This window comes from Chlamydotis macqueenii, chromosome 10, assembly GCF_036417535.1.
Source record: "Chlamydotis macqueenii isolate bChlMac1 chromosome 10, bChlMac1.mat, whole genome shotgun sequence".
Lineage (NCBI taxonomy): Eukaryota > Metazoa > Chordata > Aves > Otidiformes > Otididae > Chlamydotis > Chlamydotis macqueenii.
Window position 1 is genome coordinate 13,002,468 of NC_141565.1, and position 25,986 is coordinate 13,028,453.

Here is a 25,986-nt window from a genome sequence, read left to right on the forward strand (position 1 = left end):
CCAGCTCCCTCAGCCTTTTCACAAGTAGGGAATAAAAGCTGAAGTGAGGGGATGCCTGTCCATTTCTATCAGCCTGGGAAATGGTGGATTTCTCTCCTGAGGCCTTTGCCTCAGGCGTCTTGCCAAAAGGCATCTAGTCTCTATTCGCTTCAAATGCATACAGTTCCTAAGCCAGAAATGTGCAGAAAGCTCGTGAACTGTGATCAGCTGAAGGCCAGACAGCGTGACCTGGTGCCTCTTAAAAAATCAATGACTTGAAGAGCTGTGACTTCTGGATGCTTGGGAGTGTGAGCAGGCTGCAGCAATCACCATGCAATGTGAACCTGAAGAGGATCACAGGATGATCAGCTCAAATATGGATCTAATCTGTGTTTATGGTAGGAAAATATCCTGAGATTTGAGCCAAAAGAATTAGAATTTGCGTAAATGAAGTGTTTTGGCAAACACAAGTGATGACCTTCTTTTCTTCATAGATCCTCTGTATGGGCTTCCTTTCTTCAGAGCGTGAGGAATTTCAGGCAAATTTTACTCTGAAGCTAAAAGGCATGTTTTTCGCAAAGGTGGTGCGAGCAGCATTGGGATGGACTCCAGGCCTTTGGTGGTCCCAAAGAAATGCAGACAACTGCAGAGAAGGGTATAGCTCAGATCCTTTTGCCAGCGTGCTTAGCAGGCAGCCCAGCACCAGATCTGGTTCGGTCTTCGACAAGTGACCTCTGTCACTGAACGGGAACATAAAGAGCCTCAGTGAGCTTTGGCTGAACTGGGCTTTTGCCTGTCTGCTCCAGAGAGTAACCTCAGTGTTCCCCTCCCTGCCTCCCTCCCCTCAGTGTGTTTGTGAAAATACTAACTTCATGTAGCTGCCAAAAAAAGACATTTGAAAAGTATACATTGCTCTCCTGTGTCCTAACATCTGTAAAATATGGGTTACGCATGGTTCCTGTGTATGATGCTCAGTAATTTTACAGAAGAGAGAACGGCACCACTACAACTATCTACACAACACTCAATACAGTGAGGTCTTAGTCTGTGCTAGGACTCCAGAGTGCTATTCTGAGCATTAGGAACCTGATTATATTACATATACAGCTCAGGTGGCTCACAGCCACGCTCGGAATATTAACTGTTTCTATTAAGCTTTGCATTTAGAGATCGTTCTGGCAGAGCAGGGTGATGCTGAAGGAGCTGGCATTCCCACAGCAAAACTCTGTGTGTGTCTGTACAGTTAGGGAGTGTTTTGTATGTGATTTGCACAAGGGGGTAACCTGAGTTCCATAACTTATGGATGCTCACTGCAACATCTTTTCAATATACTAGTTGTGTAGCTGCAGATGTTGTGGAAGAGAAATTTATTTACGTACATGTATAGAAGTGCAACAGAAACCTTAAAATGCTAGAAATGTATTGTAAGGGATAAATCAGTACGTAGCGTGTCATGTAACAGAGTATGTGATAAAACGGCGTTGAATGTGGTTGCTTGTGATTCTTGACAGCCTGTATCTCTGAAAGAGTGTTTTTAAGACTGTTTATTTTGTGATGAATGTAGCTTTAGGAATACTGAAGGTCCTTCCCGCTTCTGTTTTTTTTTTTTTAAAAAAAGGTTTCTCTTCATAATTTATATTTTGGTTTGTGCTGTTCCATGTTTTGTAAAAACAAAACCTCTGAAAACCCAAACAACAACTGTAATAAAATAAATCCTCTGTAGATGGCTTGGGTGACCCAAAGTTGGTGAGTTTCTCACCGCTTTAATATGCACTGGCTGCCAGGTGGGAACCGTGCAACTCTTCCTTCATCACCCCACAAGTGCAGGGAGAGATAAAAGAAATGTGTGTGGTCCTGGCACTGCCTGAGTATGAAGCACACTACCAGCAGACAGGTACGCTGAACTTGGAGGCCAAATGGCTTCCTTACGGAGGAAGGGGAGGTAGACGGTATTGTATGGTTGTGAGGGATACGAGGCAGTGGGATAGCGAAGGTTACAGATTTGCCAGTGCGGGAAGACGGGTGCTGGCGGTGGCAGCATGTGCTGTTGGGAGGGCAACCTCTCATTTCTCCTTGGAGGCAGCAAGACTTTGCCTTTGCCAGGCTTCAGGTTAAACCCTTCTCCCTGTCAAACTGCAGTTTGTTCTTCTGTACTGGGAGAGAGATGTGACTGTTCTGGCAGGGACTGCCTACCGTGCAGTGAACACCTTCTCTCCAGGAGACAAATGAGTGGATGGAAATGCGCCATGTGGACCCACGTGCCACTGGTTAGTCCATGCTTAGGCTGACGGTGAGGGGCTGAGTTGGTAAGTGTTTTATCAGTGAATTTCCCTTTCCTCAGAAAGCAAACAGCTAGCATCTTTCCCTTGCAAAGGCTTTGCTCTCGAAACTCAGGTATACAGCGCAAGGAAGGCAAACAATGACCTTGGTGTTCCTGTGCCTTCTCAGCTGCTTTTTTTGTCTTGGACTCCACTGACCCTGAGATTTGGATGCCTTTCCTGCTGCTGTGTAGTCTTAAAAATGAAGACTGAACTCTAACATGGGGAAGCAGTTTGTATGATGGAACCCATCAAAATAAACATGAGGGCATGGTGGTGGTGGTTCGAAGTGCTTGGATGAAACATGGTGATTGGGCTGGATGTTGTAGTGAGGGGGAGAAGGAGGACTGCAATGGGAATTGGTCCCTGAAATAAATATCACAAGCGAGGCATGAAGGGATAAGTGGTCTCCTTCAAATCAAGTTCTGTGCCTGAGCTTTCCTCCAGAATTTCCTGCAATTTAGTCAAATGGCCAACATCAGATTTTTGAGTGGTGTTTGTGCTGAGCACTTGCAGGAGCGCGTTCCTATCCAGCTGCTGAGCAGAAATCCTCGTTCTTCAGTCTTGCTGGGAGTTGCTTTGCACTTTTCTATGGCAGCAGCTTTTGCAATAGGAGCCCCCACTCCCCCCCCACCCCCCTGCCCCGCCTCCAAAAAGATGGCTTTTTCTGTGAAAGAAGCCAGCATAGCCAGGCAGACATTATCCCCTTGCCGGAAGGAGGGATCCAGGCTCCCTGGGGAGGAGGGGACCGGGGGGAGTCAGTGATTCATTGCAGCTGGCTGCAGTTTGGCCTCCTTCTTTCTCTTTGCCCTGGGTGCCAGGGAGTGACAGCTTGTGGGCAGCAGGCCAAGCTGTGAAAAGAGGAGTGTGTGAGGCCTTCGGCTTTCTCATGCTTTATCAAGCTGCAAAGAATAGCTCCATATTCAGCCAGCCTCGGTGCAGGTCAGGAGAATGGAAATGCTAACTTAACTCCTGACATGCCGGCTGATTGCTGACCACAAGTTCTGCGCGGAGCGAGGGCTGCTTTGTACGGCAGCGCGACTTTCATACGGCAGCCTGCGGTGCAAAAGGAAGAAAATGTGCTTCGATGCAATGATGAAGGAACCTTTCTGTTAACTGGGCAGCCTCTGGGACTTGCTGGGAGCGTGGAAAGAGTGCTCTCCTCTTGTGGTTTTCTCTCCATGTGCTGGTGGAGGACGGAAACACTGAAAGGTAGGGCAGCAGGAGTGACAGGCGTCCTGGGAAAGCACGAGGGACGGTAGCGGTGGTCTCTGCGGAGGGCTGCCCGCCGGCACGGAGGGAGTTAAGTGCTGGGGGTGAGCCTACCTCGGGGTGTTGAGCTCCATTCCCACGGCTTCTCCTTTCTGACCAGGGCTAGGGGGAGGGATGGAGCCTGGAACAAGTAAAATGCCCGGAGGCTGGAAAACAGCACCCAGGGCCCCTCTGGCCTTGTGTGGGGCTGGGAGGGATTTGAGCTTCACTGCGCGCTGGACAGGGGCTGCCGGCCAAGGCTGGGGCCTGTGGTCGCTCAGCCGGCCAAGGCCGGGTAGGATCGAGGGTTTATTTCCCTCCTTTAGGCAGACCGAGATGGCTTTGCAGGTAATAGAGTTCCTGCCTAGGGGACTGAAATAAATTATTTCTCAGCTGGAAGGATGTACAGCAGAAATCACGTCCCAGCAGTTCCATGAGCAGATCCCAGCACAGGTTAACATACGGGTTTTGTGGCTGAGCAAGAGCAGCAGTGTTTAAAAAAGCATCTTTCTGTACAGGACGTGCAAGTTTCTCAAAGGCATAAGATAGCAGGGCCCTTCTTTCCTGATGCTGACTCCACCTTTTCCTCCTGCACCATTTTGAGCTGCTGAGTTGGGCTGTTTGAAGCCGGGAGGAGCAGGAAGAGGGAAGAGCAGGTGAAAGTCTGAGGGGCCAGGGAAGGGAGTTAGCGGGTGCTCGGAGCTCAAATCCGCCGTTTCTCCATTGGCAGCACAGGGGTGGGAGAGCGAGAGGGCTCTGCCGTGTGCCAGTTTGCTTTGGAGCTGAGTCTGTCTCCGCGTGGGGTACTAACCCCAGCCAGTACCAATTTCCCAGCAGAACAAGAAGGGAGTTAGAGAACCTGTTCAGCCCCCAGAAATACTCCCTGAAGTTCTCTGAGGTCTAAGGTGTGCAGTCCCTATTCTCAACAACTTCCAAATTCAAGGCAAGGTGAACTGGTGTGAGTGCCTGGAACCCAGCAGTAGCATAAATGAGGGATGTACCATGGGTCCAGAGTCCAAATCCACAGTTTAATTCTGTTGGGCTGTGCTTGCACTGTGCAGACCAGGTTATGCCAAAAAGCATGGCAAATTTGTGGTTGGATACTGGATTTTTGTTTGTGCATGGGAATATCTGGTGTTGCTCCTGTCCCAGATCCTCTTTGCAAAGGCTGTGCTCCTCCCAGTTGCTGTGCTGGCCCCTGTGGTAAAAGGATCTGGAGGCAAGAGGGTCTGGGAAACAGAATTGCCTGCATGGGGCAGAGTCTTTACTTCTTGGAAGACCAAGGGAGGAGCCTGGGACAGCACCTAGGTACAGACATGAGTGATGAAACAACAGTGTGTGCAGATATTCTGCAAACATCAAAGTATATAGAGATTTCTCGCGGTGGATCTTGCTGATTGCTAGATGCCAAAATCCTGATAAAGACTGGTAGGCAGCAGCCCTTGTTCGGCCGTCCATGCTTAGTGGTCGCTGAGCTCTGCTTTTGAGTATGCTGCAGCTCTTTCCTCTGTCCCTTTACTCGCCCAGCAGTGGGAAATGTGGCTGGAGCAGGAGCCGGAGCCTTGGTCTGGTTTGAGCCCTGTGTGAGGGGACCTGCAGCGGATGCACAAAGAGAAACTCTGGCTGTAGCTTGGGCCCCAGGTGCAGCGAATGCTCCTGCAGGGACAGGGGGTGTGTTCCCATTGTGCCTGTTCTGGTTTGCTCCTGTCAAGCCTCTGCTCATTATTCTTGCCTTGAGCTGTCTCAGCCTGAAGGCCAAGTGCTACAGAAGGCTCTGCAGGCTTGCCCTTGAGAGACGTGGGGTCCTTGGAGAGTGGCTGTTCAGGGGAAGCACCGCAGTGGGCTGAATTGAGGCTGTTTCAGGCTGCACCACTCTGAGCTAATCTCCCAGAGGCAGAGACATTACTCACCAATCAGGAATGTGTCTGTATTTTTCCTAATGAGAACAAAACATTTTATCCCTGTTCATTAGCGGAGAGTTAGGGTGTACTGTTGCTATGCCAACAGACTCCTCTCCACTGCAGACACACTGGGGGTGTCGTCCATGCCATGGTTAGAAGGGTGAACGGGAAGGCTCGTTCTGGCAAGAAAAAGATCCCATTGTTTTCCCAGGGCTGCCTGGACTTTGTGCAGCTGGCCGGACCTTGCCTTCTCAGGGGGATGGGAACTGCAGCGGGAGTCAAGTGCAACAGAGACTTAATTTATTGGAAAAAATAGTCTTTGCATTTCACTCTATGTTGTTTTTTTTCCAGCTTGAGGCACACTCTTCAATAAGAGAAATGAAGGTGTCTCAACGTTCCCAAGAGCCCAGATGGTAAGCAGAATGCGCCGGGAGTCAGCACTGGGACACCCATGGACTGCTGCAGCGCGCTGGGCTCCTCCGTGTTCCTGATCATCTCGGTTTGTGCAGCTAGTGTCATGCTGGGCAGCCTCTTGATGCTGCTGCATAACGAACCCACCTGACGAGCTGTTCCACCCATCGTTAGCTGGACAAGGGGGTTCACCAGGCACGTGGTCTACTGGAAAGAGTGAGTGAATATATGTGAGAATATGTGCTTGTTCCCTTTGCAGAGAGAACATTCCATTAATGTAAAGAAATCCTGTGAAGGATGAAGGGCATTTCTTTGACAGAAGCTTTGATCTGTAGAGTTCTGCTGTAAGCAGATGTATTTACTCCAAAGATTGGCTGTCCATTTGCTTGTCATTTTTGTCTTTGATTTGATCCTCCTACCCATTACACCCCCCCCTTTCTTAAGGGACTAGTTGAGATCTGTGGGTTGCAGTGGTGCCTAAGACAGGCCACTGTACACCCTTTGCAAGAGTCTTCTCGGCACCTCTGGTGCTGCGCTTCCATCTCTGTTGCAATGTAAAAAATAACTTTTAAACTTTGAATTTTTTATACAAGGCAATGAGTTTAACCTACAGATGGAAACAAACAAAAAAAAAAAGGTACTTTCTAATGGTGATCTGTGGCCAGAAATGGGCCAGTAAACATTGCCAAATCTGAAGACAGTCTTCTGGAGCAGGGGTGATGTTCATATCTGGCTGTCAATCACATGCAGTGTAGGAGCTGCTTTGTGCTGGCTGAGCCCTGTGGTGTTGACAGCTATAGACCCTTGAAGAAATGTCTCCCTGAAATGGATTGCTCCTTTCAGACTGCTTCCTGTTAAACAGGATAGTTCAACTCTTATTTCAGTTTGCCTGGCGAAGCACTCCGTAAGTGAATGTGTGGAATTTGAATATCAAATACAGGGTGGTACTGCAGAGATTCCAGACTGAAAGAGCTGCTGGAGATCTGCAGATCTGCATGAACTTCTGGTTGGGAAATGAAACCCTGGCACCTGGACACTAGGTGCGATTTAGATGAGTCACCGACTCTTGCGCTGGATAGATGAGTATCGCGTTAGAGCACTGGGAGTACAGGAGCCCTTCATCAGAAGGGTATCTGCTTGTTGGACTCGCAGCTATAGCAGCAGGAGGGCTTGGCAGAAGTAAAAACAACGAACAAAGCCAGACAGCAACCCCTAGCCTGGACTTCTCTGTGTGTGCAGTGTGTGTGGTTTCAGTTTGGTTGTAGACCTGGGTTGAACTCTTGGATGGTAAAGAGCAAGTTTTCAGAAAACCTGTTTCAATGTGGAGCCTTCAAGAATAAATCCTGAGTACATATAACACGTGTACAAAGATTGGTGGATCTGACTTTCTCAGCTTTGCATTGCTGTGGGAGGTTCAAGTAAAACTACTAAATCAAACCTGTTTGAAATAGGGGATGAGTAAGTACTTGAGATTACTTGAATTCAGGCCAGTCTCTTCTGGATCCTTGCTTTCAGGGTACATAAAAAATAAAAGATCATAAGCAGGACAGAGGTCTGTATGTTGTATTCTTTGAGATATCAAGCTGATTCTACCCAGATCCTGTTGAAAAAGTGCTCCAGCAGAAGTGCACTAGAGGATGTGCTTTTTAGTGCCTTTAAGTGCAAAAGATCATGGCTGAAACGTGAGTTAGGGTTATTATCTGGGTTGCACTATGCTTCATTGTTGTGCAGCCGGAGCAGCAATTTGATGTTACCTAGGAGAGCGTTACTTATTCCCTTTTCTTCTCTCCCTTCCTTTTTAAGCAGTGTAGGGGCTGATTTTCTGTCCTATATTCTGTGACCCACCTCTTGTTCTCCTTTAGAGTAAGAATAAGCATACAACTGCTGTGCTGTGTGCAAGGCAAGAATTCCTCAGGAGAAACTCTCACCTTTGGGGGTAGTGAGCATGATTTTTCAAATGAAGGGACTGTGATGATGTGCTTTTCTATAGACATTTCTTTCTCATTGCTTTCTACGCCTGGCAGGCAGTTCTGTATAGTGTGCTTTCTGCAAGGTGGTCAGAATGGGGGGTGGCATATTTCTAGACTAGGGGCCACATACTTCCTTCATATGTGATGTAATGCCTCTGCAAGGCTACCTCAAACTCCAGTTCCAGTTCCAAATGTCGTGTTTCAGTGAAAGACTAGTCTGGATTGCTCTCTGCTCTTGTATCTTGTTGTCTTGCAGTTCTGTTTCTGAGGTATCTCCCACTGCATGCTGAGCTCTTTGTCACTAGATGTGTATGCTCCATTTGTTTAATTATTTAACCTTGTAACAACTAGATTCTTGTTTTGGTGGTGTCTGAGCTTCTCTCAGTGGAAAAATAATGCAGATCTACACATATCCACAGTGAAGTAAAGAATAAAATTCCAAACCTGTTTCTATGTTTTGCCTCTAAAAGCACCTCAGGTGCTTTTAGAGCCTTGAGTGGAGGGTTCTCCACTTTGATCAGGACCAGTTATGGGCTATCTGTGGGGTGAGATGTTCCTTCTAACCCTTAGAGAATGGTTCAAAGCCCTAAATTGTGAGGTAGGTTTAATTTTTTTTTAAGATGTTGTTAGCACTGAGCACTGTAACTACAGGTAATGTATCTGCCCTATCTTGAACTCTGTTGGGTTTTAATGGCCTCACTTATTTTTCTTCCAGTTACACTTCTACATCTCTACATCTTTAAAAAATGCTTGTTTGATTCTTAACAGTGAAACTGGCAAAAGGCGGAGAAAAGCCAGATGTTTCAGCCTGACAGGAAAGCTTAGGTTGCGTCGTGAGCTAAGCGTGTATAAGTAGTGAAGTCCTATATTTGATAATGAAGAATGTAGGAAGCAATTAGGATCACTGAACTTGTGGAAGAAATCACCTGGGATTTTGAGGGAGTCATGGTAAAAACAGTGTCCAAACCCAGATATTCTCATGTGACTCTGTAGAATGACAAGGTCCAATAAAGATATTGTTGTTTTATGAGCATCACTAAATACTATGCCCATAATTGAGGGGAAAAAAAAAAAATGGATTAAAAGAGGTGTATGGTGTATTTATGGTGATGGAGGAAGAAGGTGTAGCTGGATGCTGTGGCTTGAAAGTAAACTTGCTTTTGAGCAAACTCGGTTTAAGAAGTTAGGCTGAATATTTTAACAGAGAGCTACCTGACTAGCAGTTCACTATAGCAGTTGGGAATCCCTGCTGTAGTTAATAACCATCACAGTAGTTTCTCTAGCTCTGACAGGAGTTGAGTTTTCTACAGCTTTTGGAAAACCTTTGCATCTTAAGAAAGATATCTTCAGTTATCAGAATTGGAACAGCAGCAACAGTGACCAGAGGTGAGGTTTCCTTCCATACAAAGAGCAACTGAATAAATGGGCACTTGTCCACCTGAAAAGCAATGAGTGATAGTTATCTTCAAAATCCTGAATGGCATGGAAAGGTTAGAGGCAGAGCAACCTTTTTTTGCCTCTTCCATTACAAGTATGAATAGGTATTGAATGGAGCCAGCAAGTAGTAAGCTTAAAAACAAATAAAGCCTTGGTCCTTGATGTGTGCATTTAACCTGGGAAGCTTCTTGCCACAGGATGTTGTGAATGCCAAACATCTGTGTGTGTTTGAGGACACAGGGCAGCTCCACAGAAGAAGGAGCTATTGAAGGTTACTAAATGCACAGAAACCGCCTCTATCCCGAGAAATCCCGGAGCTGAACATTGTTGAAACCTGGGAAAGTATTCAGGGAGTTAAAGTGCTACTATGTGCTTACTTCATAGTTGTTTCAGAGCATTGCCAGAGCCAGAGAACTGCAACCTGGTTTGTCAGTGTGGAGCAGGAGGGGGGGTACAAATAAAACTGGTAAAAACGGAGACGGACACAGCTTGTGGTCTTGGTTGGTTCTGTGCTGCTTTTGATGTGCTGCATGCACCTTTTCCTTGCTAAAAGCATTGCCTGTGGGCTGTTGGAGCCTGCAGACTGTTGACTTGAGTTTGAAGAGAGGTGGAGAGTATATTTGTGGAAACTATGCAGCTAGGAAGGGTGGTGTGAAGACAAATATTCTAAGCAAAGAAGCTGACTTTCTCCCTTTCTCTGTGGCATATACCGTTCCTCATGCTCTGAGTTGGTACGTGTTTTACTGAGTTAGAGACTGTGTTACTGCTGATAGCCTCAATCTTATTTATGTGAATTTGCCCCCTTTAAAAGAGTGTTTCTTGCCTGGTAATGGACTGTAACTTAATTTGAGCTAAAATGGGTGATCAGCAGATGTATAAACAGTACAACCCCTGTCCCAAAGCGTTTTCATACTAAAAATGTCATGGCCTACGTGAGGTTCGTACTCTTCAGAAGTACTCAAAATACTGGTCTTATTTTAGGTCCTATCTAAACATTTTAAAATAACTCAGAATTAGGGCTCACTTCTAAATGCTTAACTCTTGAAAGTCTGATCTTGCACTTGGTTTTAGATGCTTACCCAAATCTGCTGAGGGCACAATATGGTTGTTCCTTTGAACTTTTCCTTTCTCTTTCAGAAGGAACAGAACAATGTGGGCTATCTGTCTTTTTGTCCCTAGGGACATCTCTGCTGTTAGATAGCGTCCTTTTTTTTTTAACCTTTTGTTGACTAACTGCTGCTGTGGTCCTTGGGGAACAGCTATGGAAGGCTGATCAGTAGCAGAACTAAGATGATATGTGTTCCTGGAGGCATGCTCCTATGATTGAAAACAACTGAGCTGATGTGTTTTGGGAAACTGTAGCCCCTTTGCAAGGATACAGAAACTGACTTGTCTGCATCTCACATTCTATACTTAACTTCACTCCACGGACTGGCTGAGAAGTCGTGTGCTCAGATTACGGCTATGGAATTACCACTATTATGTACACACACGATTAGGACGAGGGTTATGTTGAGGAAGATTAGAACTAGGTGGGGTGGGCTTTAGTTCCCTTCCTGTTGATTGTTCCTCTATCATCTTGACGCATTGCACCTATTTAGTCAACTGTCTGTAGGAAGATGTCTCTACCCCAAACCAGAAGTCTCATTGTCGTCGAGTAGCAGTGGACTCAGTTGTAACAGCATTTAGAGAGCTTCGTTCCTGTTTCACTCTCAACTTCTCAATTATCGTTTTCATCAGTAGTTTTGTTTCAGCAATGATTCTCTCTCAACGTGTTCCTGTGAGTGCTGGGCCTGTCTGCCATTCTCCAGTCTATCCTGATCAGATTTAGTTTGAACCCATCTTTAGCCTGTATGACCTCTTCTCTCTCTAGCTGGTTCATGATTTCAACTAGTTTTAACTAAGCCCTGAGAAAGTTTAATTTAAAATATTTTTATCATGCTGGACTTGTCAGCTCCACTGTGGCCTCGTGTGTTGACATTAGGTGGCTGATTGTTCAATTTCATCATGTATATGTCTGAAGAATGCTGCCTGAGCCATGTTTTTGTAGGGTTCTGATTTGTTGCCTATGTTACGGCAGAGCTGAACAGTTTCCTTTCCCAGAGGAAGGCACAGTCCCTGCCATGTGGAGCATATAGGTTAAAATGACAGAGGAAGGGTGCCTGGTACTGGGAAACAGAACTGGTACTGCAAACAGAACTGTGCTGACCACAGGCTATGGTTTATCCTTTCAGCATAGAGGTGCATACTTTTCCCTTGTTCCCTTTTCCAGCCTCTCTGCTCTGTCTAGCTGTTCCCTCCAGCAGAAGAACAGCCACTCATGCAAAACTCTGCCATTCCTAGCAAGCTTATATAACTCTGGCTTTCCTGTCTGCTGGACGCTTTTGCCCAGGGGTGACTCTGGCAAGGTGGCATTCTCTAGAAATGCCGACAGTTAGCCAGTTACACTGGCTGCAGTTCCTGCTCCTAGCAGTTTGCATTTCAGACTGGCACTGCAGTTGATGCAGCAGACCTGTTAGTGCATCTCTGTGGCCCTAGGGTGGAGGTCTGGGCTTCCCTGAAAGGCAAAGGGAAGAGCCAGTTGGTCTTGCCCAGCCAGTGGCTGCCAGACTGCGAAGGCGGGAGGTTAGCAAACCAGATGGGAGAACAGTCTCAACCAAAAAACTTTTAAAATTTGTGGCTGCTGTGAACAGGTAGCCAGTTCTGAGCCATGGTGCCTTTAGAACAGCACCAAAGAATCTTTCTCAGCCTTGAAAAAAAAAACAGAAACTCATGTTAGAAAGCCACTTGATAGTGCTAAAATTTCTTATGGTGAATTTTGTCTTATAATAAAATTCTTTGTTCTGGATAAGGTGTGACTAGATGCCTGCCAGTTCACAAAGTGACTGGAGAACTCTTGCTCCAGATGGTTTATTTCTCCATGCACTGTAGTAGTCCTCCAGCCCCTATCTGTATGCAGTCTGGTGCTCTGAATTTTATCCTTGAAACAATAACTTCCAAGTGTGGACAATGTCTGAGGTGGAGGGCTGTGATTGTAGGGTGGAAGAGTACGTTGCATCACTGCTGCCAGCCTGTGGGTCCTTGACCTTGAGAGCCCTTCATGAGTGGTTCCTGTCCACCATTCTGTTGTGAACTACATTTGGAAGCACTGTATATCAAAGATCCCAACCTCTGTAGGAAGGTCATTGCTTAGGAGTGTTGAAACTGGTGCGAAGTTGATCCTGGATCTCAAGTCTACACCCAGCCTGTTCAGTCTTCTGCAGTAGTGCAGTGGGAGCTTTCATGTTTTATACCTGTTACGAGCAACTCGGGAAGGTCTCCAGGCTTCTTGAACAACCTGGTGTGTTGTTATCTGTTCTTGGCTTTATGAAAGCCTTGGTATTGGCTTGCAGAGGTGGGAGAAAATGTCTGGCCACCTCAACTTGGATCATTATCTGGCAGCCCTGTGTAACCTAATTACCAGAATATGGAGCCTAATAGTTTGTAGCTGACTACTGCTAGCCTTTCAGGCTTAGGTACTAATTTATGGAAGATTAATTGATCAAAGCTTCATTTCTGATAATGCTTTAAAATGAGTTGAGTAATACAAGGTAGAATACAGCCCAACTTGGTTTGAAGGCAAACCTCAAGTAGATTGTGGTAGTGATGTGGAATTCTCTTGATTTTGCTGTCTGTTCTGGGTGGGAGGAGAGAGATGCTACTCATGTGGTTGCGTTGAATTAAATTTATTTGCATGTTACTGCTTGTATTCATGGCTGTAGCCAGAACTGCTGACGCTGTTGGAGTGATGGGGGAAGACTGTCAAGCTGCTGTCGGGCTGTATGGTTCTCCCAGAGACTACTGGGGAGGGCAGAAAAGTGAATTTTGTTTTAAATGAAGGAAAACTTGAAGGATAAGGATTCCTTCTTGTCTGCCCAGAGCATGTTAATTGTTTATAGAGCTGTTGTGGTACTAAAATTGAAGACTTCTGGGGTGTCAAGGAAATGCTGTTCTTTAACAGGCCAGAGCCCCCTGCGCTGCTCAGAGTGCCCAGGGTGAAAGGATTTATTCAAGGCAGGACCAGTGTTTAACGGTTCTGATTTGCGTCTTGACAGGTGGATGGTGGAGCTGGAGGTGTGTCTGCTTGTGGTCTGTAACGCTGCTAGCATCACCTCCTTGCGTGGTAGGTCTCTCTGTTCTCCCTTCCGCTGTGCAGTCCTGCAGGGCTGGTGCTGGCATGGAGACCATGGTTTCCTCTTGGGGTGCAAGCGTGGGATGGGCTTCCTCTCACAGGAGTTTCACAGGACGTTTGGAGCTCCTGTCCTCTCTTGCTAGGTTACTCCAAGGCCAGGCTATATGCAAAAGGACTTTCCTTGGGAGTGTGGCCTCTGCCTCCGGGACGTGAGAGCTTGGTTAGGGGTCACGGTGCTGTCCCCTGGGAAGCATGTGCTGGTTGCAGGAGGTCTCCTCCCTCTCTTCTGGAGGGCACCCTGCCAAGGAAAACAGGCTCTCCGGCAGAAGTGATTACATGGAGATCGTGTGCTGTCCTGGCTATTTCTGGAGGGAATGGCTGGGCATTTCTGTTTTACAGAAAGCAACACAGAGTAGCTAAGGCAGCTGGTGCAGAGCAGGGCTCTGGCTTTCGTAGCCTGTGGAGCCGAAGCCAAGAACAGGAGGATCCCGGCTGAGGCCGGGGAGCGGTGCCCCTAATGACAGGGAGGGCAGTGCGGTTGGGAAGGTGTGCCTTGTTTGAGGTGGAGGCCGGTAAATTATGAATCATGTCTGTTTGAAGTAGTGACGAAATCCCAGATGAAGGTTTTCTGTAATACCTGGCCAAATAGTCTAGTGTGCTTTAGCTTTCCTTTCTCCCTGATTAGGACGGACGGTCCTGACCTACTTTTAGCAATAGCAGTTTTGTTGAACGCTACCCAGTGCTTAGCTGTATGTACAGCAAACACAAGTTATCTTTTTTGTTCAGGCTGCTGAGTGAGAAATTTCCATCAAACATTTAGCAGACAGGGAAGAGCTGTTCCTGCACGAGAGACTGTTGGTGTGTTAAACCCAATTCTGCCCCTGCTGTGCACCACAGCTCTGGCCTTTGCTTTGGTTTCTCAGTCTGCTGAGGCAATGCTTGCTTGCTCCGCTGCTGTGCTGTGCGTTAACTTTGTGCTGCGCTGTCAGGATTCGGTTAGATGGTATCTACATGTTAATATGATAGATAATAATGCCTTTAGTCAATGAGGTTAGGGTTCCGGCTTCCTAAATATGCAATTAAGCAGAGTTAAAGTTACATTCTTAATATGTAAAAATAAATAAAATCTATAAATGTACCATTAAAAAAAAAAGAAGCTTAAATAGAGCTGTCATCCTGGAGTAAATTGCAAAGCTCTCTGTAGCTCAGTATCGTGTCTCTGACAAGAGCCAGAAGCAGATGCTTAATGAGGACTGTAAGAAACAGGGCATGTATAATGTGGTGGGTTCGTTGTCGTTTCCCCACCCCCTCCCCATTTGACTCCCAGTTTATGACCATCATCAGTTTAGGGCCCTCCTTGTCCAAGAGTTGTATCTAATCATCTGATCTTGACTACATCTATTCTCCATTAATTTATATAATCCCTCTTCTAACTTGTTTATGTTTCTAGTCTCCATGACATCCTACAGCAGTGAGCTCTACAATTTAATTATGCATTTTAAATGTTATTTAAAATATTCTACATCCAGTGACAATATCCTTGAATGGGCTTAGAAAAGTCATCTGTAACTTCATGGGTGCTCTCTTGTTTCTGCATTGTAAGACATGGTAGTCCGTTAGTCCATGTTTTTCATCTTGACACTATGTCATGTTTCAGATCTCTTAAATTTTCCATATCTTCCCCATGGTTGATTCCTTGTCCATCTGAAGTCCTACTCTGCTCAGTCTCTCCTTATATGGAAGCTGCTCCACGCTTTTGATCATCTTTGTTGTTCTTTTTGTCATTCTGTCTCCTTTTTCAGATGTGAGAATCAGAACTGCCCGCAGATTCAACGGCATAATAGTGATGGGTGTTTTCTTTCCTAATCACTCTGAAGGTTGTATTTGCCTTTTTGCTTGATACTAAATACTGACCTAACCTACCAAGTTTCCAAAGTTTTCCTAAGTGGTAACACCTAATTTGGATCCTGTTGTGTTTATGTAATTAGAATATTTTGTGTTGGTTTTTGTATTTGTATATACTGTGTAGTTACTTAGGACTGCATGAGTTCTGTTAGTCTTTGCAGTCTCTTCTGAATTTGATTGTGATGACTTATTTTTTTTTTAGTTAACAAACTTTGCCACTTGTGGACATATTCCTCTTCATAGATCTTATGTAACGTATTGAACAGTGCAGGTTGCAGAATCCTTGGCAGATCTCACTGATAACCTTCCTCTGACGGGAAACTCTTCCACTTTTGGTTTCCTGTCTTTTAACTACTTATTAAATCATGACAGGGGCTGTAACTTTAATTTCACAGTAGCTTAACTTTTTTTTCCAAGAGCCTTAGCTGACAGTTCTTTTAAGATCAGTTTAGTTCATATTAAACTGGCTTTTGAATCTCAGTTAACTGGAAATGGGAAATTTGCTCTTGGAATTTCCTAGGTACTGCAGGGATTTCTCTCTGCTCCAATATTAGTCTCTATTTTCATCAACAATTGGATTCTTGAACTTCTACAAGCAAACTTGTTTCTACTGGCGGTGATTGAGTTAGGTTTATGTAGATCTGTGTAGAAACAGTGGATTTGCTCAGGAGGGTTAATTGGATGGGTAACTTTAGTGAGCTCTGCTTTCCCAGCAGGATTCTATTACAGCTGGATTAAGCCTATCTAGGCTCTCTGGATGTTCTCTACACATTAAAGGCTGGAGAACAGAATATTTTTTTTTTCCTGACTAGTTGCCTGGAAGAATGTTTGAGTCACTGATGGTATTCAACTAGATACAGACTTGGCACTCGATGTGGCAGCTGGAAGAGACAGGTAGATGGAGGAGTGGGGGGTCGAACTGGAGACAGTAACGCTTGCTCTGTGTGCAGCGTTAGAAAGCCAAGGAACAGTGTGTCTGGGTCAGGTGCTGTGAAAAGGGGATGCTCATCCAGGTCCACTCAGACCACCTAACGTATCCATCCGAAGGACGGTTCAGGAAGGCCCAAAGCTGACAGGATGTATAGGGGAAGGATTGCTTTATGCTTGTCTGCCCTTCTTCTTAGGCATCTATTGTTGTCTGTTGCTGGAGCCAGGGTTGCTGTGTAGGTGGATCTCTGTCTGAGTTAGAATAGCCATCGTTATCTTCTTGCCCAAGGAGGATTAAGAAGAAGGATTAGTTTTCAAACTGTTCATGCAAAAAGCAACTAGAAGCTTCTTTGACTCAGGAGATCCTGTGACAAGCAAAGTTAGACAAAATGACAAGGCATTTTACTTGGGATAAATAACCCTCAGGGATCAGCTTGCTGAGTTAGGGTGATAGTTTCTGTAATTTAGGAGCCCTAAGAAGAAATTCTGCTTTCACTGGGAGACTTTAGTCAGAAGCTTATGATCTAAAATAAGAGATTGCTTTGTGGTGTTTTGTGGTTTGGTTACGCAGGAAGTTGGAGCAGGTCCTAAAGGACTTCAAATGTCTAACATAGGCAGAAAGTTATCTTTTGGTTGTGTTAAGATACTGAAAAGCTAACAGCTGACTTGATTTTCCCTTTTAAAAATGTATATACAACATGGTGCTTGAGTTCTTTTTTTGTTAGCGCTTGAGAGGATGGCAAAGTGAAAAATCATCCCTCAATTTACAATGCCAGAATATCTATGAAGAAAGATTTTTAACAGGAGCTTGTGGTTGCTTTATATTCCTTGTTTGTGTAGTTTGTCTTGATTCATAAAAAGTTCACTCTTTAACTTTGTATTAATCATTAACTCTTAATTAACCGTTTGTGCTGGAAGCTTAAACTAGTGTTTATAAGACATTTTCATGTTTGCCAAAGAAAAGATCAGGTTTGCTAGAGCTGTTTAGGGGAAATACCTGTCTGCTACCGTCAATTAATTCCAGAATGGCTAAAATTAGTATTTATGTAGAAGAACTTTCTACAGTTTTTTCCAAAGAACCCTAACAATGCACAAGCATCATTAAAATGGCAATAGCATCACAAAGTTGACAAAATATTTTGTGCAATAATGTTTTAGTACAACTTCTTCAACTCCCACCCTGAAAAGTACCCTTGTAATATTCAGCAGTAACTGTCAAGGGCTTAGCAAAACATAATTTTCCCAGGTGTTTATCTAATAATGCTGTTAATTTTGTGGCCTGAAAGTACAGGTTTTCTGCCACCTTCCCTTGCTGTTTCAGATTTGATATTTTGTCTTCAGAGGGTTTAAAGTTACTTTGACCTCAGCTTTGGTGTTACTCAGCTGTGGTGTAACAGAGCTCCCTTGTCTGTTCCAGTCCTGCTCCAACAGGATGGCTTGGAGCTGGGAGTCTCCTTGGGGTCAGTTTTATTTGGAAAACAGAGGTTTGTGTTCCTCTCTGCCGGAGCTGCTTGCTGCAAGTGTTCTTAAACAGCAGAGCGGGGAACTGGCCTGGTAGTAGTAAATAAGACTCCAAAAGAGATTTATTTATTTAATGATAATGTCATCTTTCCCAGCAGAAAACAGCAAGTCTCTGTTGAGCATATGAAACTTAGAAGGGGGGCTGTAATTCAGAGCTTTTGTGCAGAAAGCACAGCAGTCGTCATCTTCCTACTGCTGGGTGATTTGGATGTGCTGGAGCACAAGGGTCGTCGCGCAGCTGGAGGAATTCTGCCTTTCATTTTATATCTTTTAGTACTCTCGCTGTGGGCTGGCTCTGCACATGATACAGGTGCAAATTTCAGGATCTACATTTTTCCAAGGATAATTCCGCTGGGATTGGGGTTGCGTATGAAATCTAGCCTAGAGGTTGGAACGTTATCTGACCTTTCCATGTTTGGGGGTTAAAATGTGGTATTAGGGAAATAATCTGTGAGAATTGAAATAATCTTTATGTGTTGATATGCTGTTAAAATGTGTCCACATGAGTTCTGGGTTTGTTTCTTCAATAAATGAGTAAAGTCTCTGACAGGGATACGTGAGGTCAGAGAGGTAAAAATAGTGCTACAGAGAACACAGTCTTATTTCAAATTCCAAGTAACAAAATAGTACCATTGCTTCCACGTTATTGCTTGTTGTTTTGTGGATGTGATATAAATATTCTGTGGCAGAACTGACTAATCCTCTAGCAGAGGATCACATCCTTCTGTTGTGATCCAGATTAAATAAATGAAACTCAGAAGTATCATTCGGATATTAATATTTTACAGAGTGTTAGAGGCAATGTTCAGAGTATTGTCTGAAGCATTTTCCTATTTAACGGGAATTCATCAAAAAAATGGAATATTTAAAAAGAATCTTTAAGCCTTGGCAGTTGCTTTCAGAATTAATTAAAGGTTACACACTTTTAGTGCAATCTGTCTGTAACAGCTGTGTTATACACTAGCAGCGAGCGCAGGAAGCAGAAGGGTTCAGTAAATCCGTAAAGAGCTCAGAAGTGTAGCCTGTCATGAAACCATCAGATTTAAATGTAGGTTATCGTCCTCCTTCCTGTCTTCTCTGAGAGGTTGTGATGGCTTTAACTGACGGGTAAGAAATAAAAAAGGCAGTGATGCCCGTGTTTGAGAAACAACCTGGAAAATTTAATCAAAAGACACTGCTGACTTTTTATCTCAGTTGGCACATAGAATGGCAATGTTTCTAACCACTGATAGCCACACAGACTCATTTCTAATGTATGTTTGCTCACTTAGCAATACATACAAGTTCCTTTGCTAATGGCTCTTCAGCAAAGAGCAACAAAGAGCACTAGGTTCAGTGTTTACCCATTGCTCAGAGCGATTAGAACCAGCCTGCAGAACATGCTGTACTACCCTTCTTTTGTTTTTCCTTTTGTGTCTTCTCACCTGCCCTCTGTTTTCCCAGAGTCAGGAAGACTAGATAGTAGCTTCTTACCTGGAACACCTTTGAGGATTAACTCTTAATAAAGTGACTTCTGGGGACATATTGATGAGTGAAAGGATAGCTTCAGGTCAGAGATTTCACCACAGCAGGATCTACTTTTCATTGTGGTCTGCTGGCATGAAGGGCTCGTTGCTTTTCCATCTCTTTTGCAGTACAGGCACTCCAATAGGTAAAATGCTTTCAGTGAAAGTTTGGGATAGATTCAGTTACAGATCAGAGAGCTTGTAAAAATATCTGTGGTGCTAGAGTGGTGTCACGCGCTGAGTTTTGAGTTCAACCGCTGGTGGCATGCACAATCTTTAGTTCTGCCCCAGCACTTGGCAGTGATGGTATGTAGTGGACTTAGCAGAGGCTTGCAGCTATGGCATGACCTCTAGCCAGAAAGCCAGTATTTCAGAATTCATAAATTCTGAAGACACATGCTGATTTTACCGTGTAAGCACTGGCATAGGAAGGTTGCATTAGCTAGAAAGAAGATTAGAGATTCCTGTAAGTGGTGTAGTGTAATGATGTCTTGTGATCCTCAGCTGCTTCCAGATCAAAGACTCTTCTCCATGTAAGTGTGGCGCGCTCGACGTAGTCAAGCTCCTGCTGTTGGTGGTCATCAGCCTATTGTTTTGTTTGCAGGCATTTTAAGCTTTGAAGCTGAGGAGACTCCAGACAGTTGCACAACAAGCCATCGTGAGGTCTGCATGATGGCTGTGCAGAGTTACCAAAGCAGTTGTGTGGCTGAGTTCCCTGAACAGAGTTTTTTTTTTTTCCCCAATAAAAATGGTGAGAATGCAGAAAAATAACTCACATATTGGAGTCGGGGCAAGATACGCTCTGCTGATGTAAACCCAAGGTGATAAAGTTAAGCTAGAGCTCCATCTTTCAGTCCACGTGTATCTACTTGCTGGCTTTATAAATATCCCTCATCACGCTTCGCAGATACCATCTCCCACATGATGAGGACCTCTATCAAGTGCTACAACGCGCTCTCTCACCACCCTGGAAAGAGACTCCAAGGCTAGTTCAGGGCTGTTTGTGAATCTGGGTGAAGCAGAGTGTGTTAGTAGCACGGAGAGCAGAAAACACTAAGTGTTCATTATCAGGGCAAACAAAAGCCCCAGTGTGCACGTCACCTAAACACAGTGCTGCTGTGGTGTGAATCGGCGGCTGTGTGCTCTGGGGGAACGCCGCCAGCTTAGAGCCAGCAATCCTGCATGTGGGTATATCCTGACAGTACTACCTACTTCCCTACAATAACCATGTGAAGTGGAACTTTCCCAGAGCTTCACAAAGCCTATATTTAATAATGTGTTGTATTTATAATACCTTCCATCCGCTGGATTTCACAAGTAGACTAATCCTCTCAACTGGTCTTTTGGTAGAGCAAAGATGCCAGTTTTACTGACAAAGGAGCTGGAAAGCAGATTTTTGTGGGGTTTTTCGCAATAGCAGTGAAATAAAAGATGGATCTAGAGTCTTACATTTATTGTTCTCACCATTGCTACTGTGTCTTCTGCACACTGGGTGCTGGATGTTGTACAGAACAAGCAGAAGACAGTTTGTGTGGTGAGAAGTTTGTGACCTAAATTGGGTAAGTGCTGCAGTTAATGCTGCGGTAGTCTTCTTTTCAGATGCTGCAGATCTTTGTCCACTTCTGTGCTCTAAGCCCTTCTGAGCTAACAGCACTTTGAGCTCACCAAGAAGATCCAAGAGGGATGATGCTGTAGGAGGAAAGTGATGATAGTTTTCTTAGCTTTAACTACAAAATTAACGTCACCCCTGAGGAGCTGAGTTACCAAAATGAGCACAGCAGATTACAGGCCAGTTCTGAGGAGATACTGTACCCATCAGCTGTGTTGAGCCCCCTGGCCCAGCCTGGCATCTGTGTAGCTCGATGTAGCTTTGATACCTTGTCTGCAAGAAAAAGGGAGGGAAGGTAGTAGATTCACAGCTGCATCATCACCTACTTCTCAATTCAAATAACCTACTCATAGTAAATTATGAGTACTTGCAGCTGCTGCCCTATCTCCATTGGGAAAGCATTAATTTAAATGTTGCAGGTACTGGTTACCATATTTCCACCATGCTGTGGGATTCCCCATGCTGTTCAGGATGGTAGTTCCCATCTGTGGTATGGCTTGGGTGCGTCATGGTGGATTTCAAGAGGAGCTGATTTAAAGATCCTCTGTAGAGGAGCAGAACAGGTCTGGTAGTTCCCTGGGTCTGTCTAACACCCACGCCATCTGGCCTTGCCTGCCCTTTCAGGTGTGGGACAGGGAGCATCATCCACAGAGCAGGCATATTTAGATCGCCTTGTACAGTACTGGTAGAGGTGCTGTGGAGAGATGAGTGCCAGCAAGAGACTTCTCCCCAGAGAGTGCAGTAACAAGTGAGCAGGATAAGGTGGTCTGCCCCACGCCTGGACATGCTGCATAACTGCCCAAGGAGCTGGGGGGCCACAGGGGCTGGCTTGCCAGATGGGTGGACCCAGGGAGGTGGCTTGGAGCTACTATGATGACCATCTAGAGACCTCATCCTGGCATCAGGGCAGAGCAGTCCTGCTTGGGTGGGCCATTTTTATGGCAGAGATAGCATGGGAGGGTTCCTTCTGAAGCACTTGTGGAGGAGCCTTAGACCCAAAAGAGGCTGTTGATAGCAATAAATAATAAGAAAGTGAAGGATTAATTATGATATGTAGATCAAATGTGTTGTTGGTTTGCTCTGAATTGGATCCCAGCTGCAGTCTATTTGAACAATGGTCCTGCAGGTTGTCTTTGTCTTGGACAGTGGTTTGTTTTACTGTGGTGTTGCTCATTAACAATTTATGCAATCTGCTGGCTGCTATAGGAATGCGGTCCTGTCCGGGAGAACTTCCAAGAACTTTTCATCATAGGAAAGAGTTGTGTGGGAGTGTGGTTAAACATGGCTTTTTCTGGTGCTACAAGAATAGTGATCAGCTTCAATATTTAAAGCACTTCTGTCACAGTATAGATAGGACTTTCCTCCTTAGGTGGTGTCCCTGGATTGATGAATCTATGCTTTGGACTGTTTATTCAGCAAGTTTGATACAAGTCCTGGGCTTGTGAAGGAAAGCTTTTCCCCAGCAGTCTCTGGGAAATCCCCCAAGAACATTTCTTGCAGTATTCTGGCTTCTCCTGAAGATGCTGTGCCTGTCATCGTGATGTGGAGATGATTGAGTAAAGTCTCTGATACACCTGCAGGCTTCTTTCTGTTGGTGTTTCTGCAAACATCCTGTGTTGGTGCTTTGTGTCTAGCTCTCTGCTTTCTGTTGTTATCCATGTCCTCCTTGCCTACCTCTAATAATAAGAGTGCTATTGAAGGATTTTGATGACTGTTCATCTTCACTCCTGGTTTATAAAGACTTACAACAGCTTTTCCTCTCTTGCAGAGTGTTTACCATGCCTCTGGGAACGTTCCTCCTTCCCGTTCTCTGTTTCTTGGGAGCCGCAATTCCACGGGGACTGCAGTATGTCACATTCTCGCACAACACTACGAAATTCCTCCACTTGTCTATGGACTTGGAATCCGGGACTATTTACCTGGGGGCCACCAACTTTCTCTTTCAGCTGACATCTGACCTGCTGATGAAGAACGTGGTTCAGACTGGACCAGTTCTGGACAGTAAAGATTGCCTCCCCCCCGTCTCAAAGCTGGAGTGTCCTCAGGCACACCACACCGACAACCACAACAAGCTGCTGCTGGTGAACGCGGTGCAGAAGGAGCTTATTGTGTGTGGCAGTGTGCACCAGGGAATCTGTGAGAAGAGGAGTCTCACATCCATTGACCACATCCTCTTCCGACCAGAGAGCCCTGGTGACACTCAGTACGTTGCTGCCAATGATCCCAATATCACCACTGTGGGACTCATAGCCTACTCAAAGGATGAGGTCCCCTTGCTGTTCGTGGGGCGAGGGTACACGAGCCGAGGAGTTGGAGGAGGGATTCCTCCCATCACTACCCGAAATCTCAGGGCCCACGGAGCGGATTTTCAAGCAACAGACTCTCACTCCATTTTCTCCTATGAAGAAACAGCGAAGCTGGCTGTGGGCCGGCTCTCTGAGTACAACCACCATTTCATTAAATCCTTCACTTATCGCTCAAGTGTCTATTTCCTATTCTACCGTCGGGACCTCAAGTCTCAGTCACGTGAGTACAAGACCTACATCTCACGAATCTGCCTGGATGACTCTCATTATTACTCGTATGTGGAGCTACCTCTGCTCTGCCAGAGCAAAGCCAACACATACAGCCTCCTGCAAGCAGCCTATGTCACCCAGCCAGGAAAAGGCCTGGCCCAGGGGCAGCTGGACACCAAGGGAGAAGTGCTGTTTGCGGCCTTCTCTGCCTGGCAGGCTTCTTCTGGCAAACTGAGCGAGGAGTCTGCACTCTGTGTCTACGCAATGGAGGAGGTGGATCGCCTGACCAACTGGACTAGGGATGTTTGCTACATGAGAGATGGGAAGTCAGAAGAAGGGACAGAAGTGGCATATATTGAATATGATGTCAGTTCCAACTGCGTCCAGCTGCCAGCGGTAAGTGACTTTGCACCTTTGCTAGGGTAGAGTAGTCTGCAGCGTGTTCTTGTGTTGCTTTTTGTCCTGAAGTCAGCCCATTTCCCACAGTTGGATGTTGAAATCTCTTTGGGTTAAAAGCCTTTGGTCTCAGGCTGTTTCTTTGCTACCGCAGCAATGCGGTGCAAGAACCATTGCGTCCTGTTTGCGTACAGTCAGTCTCTGCCCCACATGGGCAAATTTCCTTGCAGAAGGAGATGAACTGTGTGTGGCAATGGGGAGGCCATCTGGTGTGAGCCTGTCTTGTGGCAGTACCAGGCAAGAGCACTGAAGCTGTAGTTCAAGTTGTTCTTGATCAGTAATTTCATGTCCTGGTCTGCACTACAGGGAAGGAGAGGAGTATGCGCATGTGCATCTGTCTTGGGAAGGGAATTTAGGGGGTGTGCTGTGTCCCTGTTGCTTATGGTGGGGTGCACCTCACAACATTTTCCTGTAAGGGCCCTGAGAAACAAAATAGAACAGAAGCAAAACCAAGTGTCAACAAAATCCTGATTTCCTGTAGACTGCATTAGTCCTGCAGAATTTTGTGCCCAAGGAAAACCTTTTCCTGACCTGGCTCTTCTTGTCTCCAGAACTGTAAGAGGTGATAATCCTTCTTTAAATTCTACGACAAATGCATGATGGGATGTTGCAGGATAAAAATGTGAGCTGAAGTGGCTGTGACCCTGCATCCTTGCAGCCAGGCTAATTCTGTCAGCCTCGCTGGCTGATGCTGCGATATCGGGGACGGTGACACAAACACAGAGCAGCAGCGGTCTACTGGGGCGGTGCTAGATGCAGTGCCCCAGCGTGAGGCTCTGTGGTTGTGAGTAGCCTGTTTTCACCGAGGGCGTTGCTAGTCCTTAGCAGAACAGCCTGTTATCTTGTGTCTTCCTTCTACAGAACAGGCTGTCCGGAGAATTACCTCTTCCCAGCCTCCTGCTACAAAGAGCAAAGTGGTACCACAGAGCTTTAGAAGTCTCTGGGGTTGGATGTGTGGTCCAAAACCAGTTTTAAAATCATGGTTTTCCTTTCAGTAGCTAAAGCTGACTATAATACTTTTGGGACAAGGGAAGGGTAAAGAGCAGACTTGGAGCAGGATGAGTGTAAGGTCAGGAGGAGTATCTTAAGAGTTGGTAAGCAAGAGACTGCCCAGCTTGATGTCCTGCTTTCCCTGTATCTCGTAACCATGACCAGGGTGTCCTTTGCAGGGCCACATGGAAGGAATTGTCACAGGTGATTTTTTAGGGGCAGCTTGGGGGATTTAAATGTCAAACTGCTGTGAGCAATTTAGAAAAATCCTTCATTCAAAATGACGTGGAGTCCCCCTCTACCGCTTGATCCCATAGGGAAGTGGGTGCACAGGGTGGGAGAAAAAGGCCAGTCTCTGCTACGTGCCTCATGGCCGTGATCCTAGGGACCCAGCTGCGCGGTTCAGCACTAGTGAGTTGACTGAAGTGTGGCATCTTATTACCAAGTGTGTCCAATGATATGTAAATGTCCTAACAAACCGTATGGTTCGCTATTCAGTACATGGTAGCGGTTGTCGTTAAGATTGTATCTAACAGCACGGAAAGGCCTGTGCCAGCTCCAGCCTGCACCATTCAGCGCCGGGACGCGGCTGTCGATGAGCATTTTATGCAGGAACAGTTTTAACTCTATTTCAGCGGTGGTGGCTTGTGCTGTGTGTAAGGCTAGTGGTAATTAATTTCATGTTTTTCTGCCTCTAAAGCAGCTTGTGCACCAGGTATGCCCTTTTCCCTAGTTAGCACTGCCTCCTATTTTTAGCTCATCAGGACAGGCTAAGATTGAGTTTTACAGCTCAATACAATCTCATCAACTGGAAAAAAAAAAAGTTGCTTGTTTTTATAAGAATTTCAGAACCAGCTCCTGTGTTCTGGTTTGCTGGAGACCCATTAGTCTTCAGATGCAGGAGAGTCTGCAGATGCTGTTAGAGACTTGATAATTGGAAGGGTGAAACATGTTTCTGCAAGGCTTGGGAAGGCTGCGTATCTTCTGGGGGTGTAGTTTTCAAGGTATGTAACTTGTCCTTGAAGCACACACCAGAATTCATGGCAGCAGCTTCATCCAAACTTGCTGCATCACAGTAGGACACTGGATGATAAGAAAAATGAATGATAGCTTAAAGAA

The 25,986-nt window shown here is 45.5% G+C and overlaps 1 protein-coding gene across 1 annotated transcript in view; it reads left to right on the plus strand.

Annotated features, from left to right (window-relative positions):
* The window catches only part of PLXNB1 (plexin B1), a 79,142-nt gene that overhangs the window by 15,999 nt on the left and 37,157 nt on the right, over positions 1–25,986 (plus strand). The window contains exons 2-3 of the mRNA XM_086755526.1: positions 5,801–6,076; positions 22,674–23,817. Coding sequence (XP_086611652.1) covers positions 22,684–23,817 — 1,134 coding nt within the window. The 5' untranslated portion in view covers positions 5,801–6,076; positions 22,674–22,683. The remainder of the gene's footprint in view (positions 1–5,800; positions 6,077–22,673; positions 23,818–25,986) is intronic.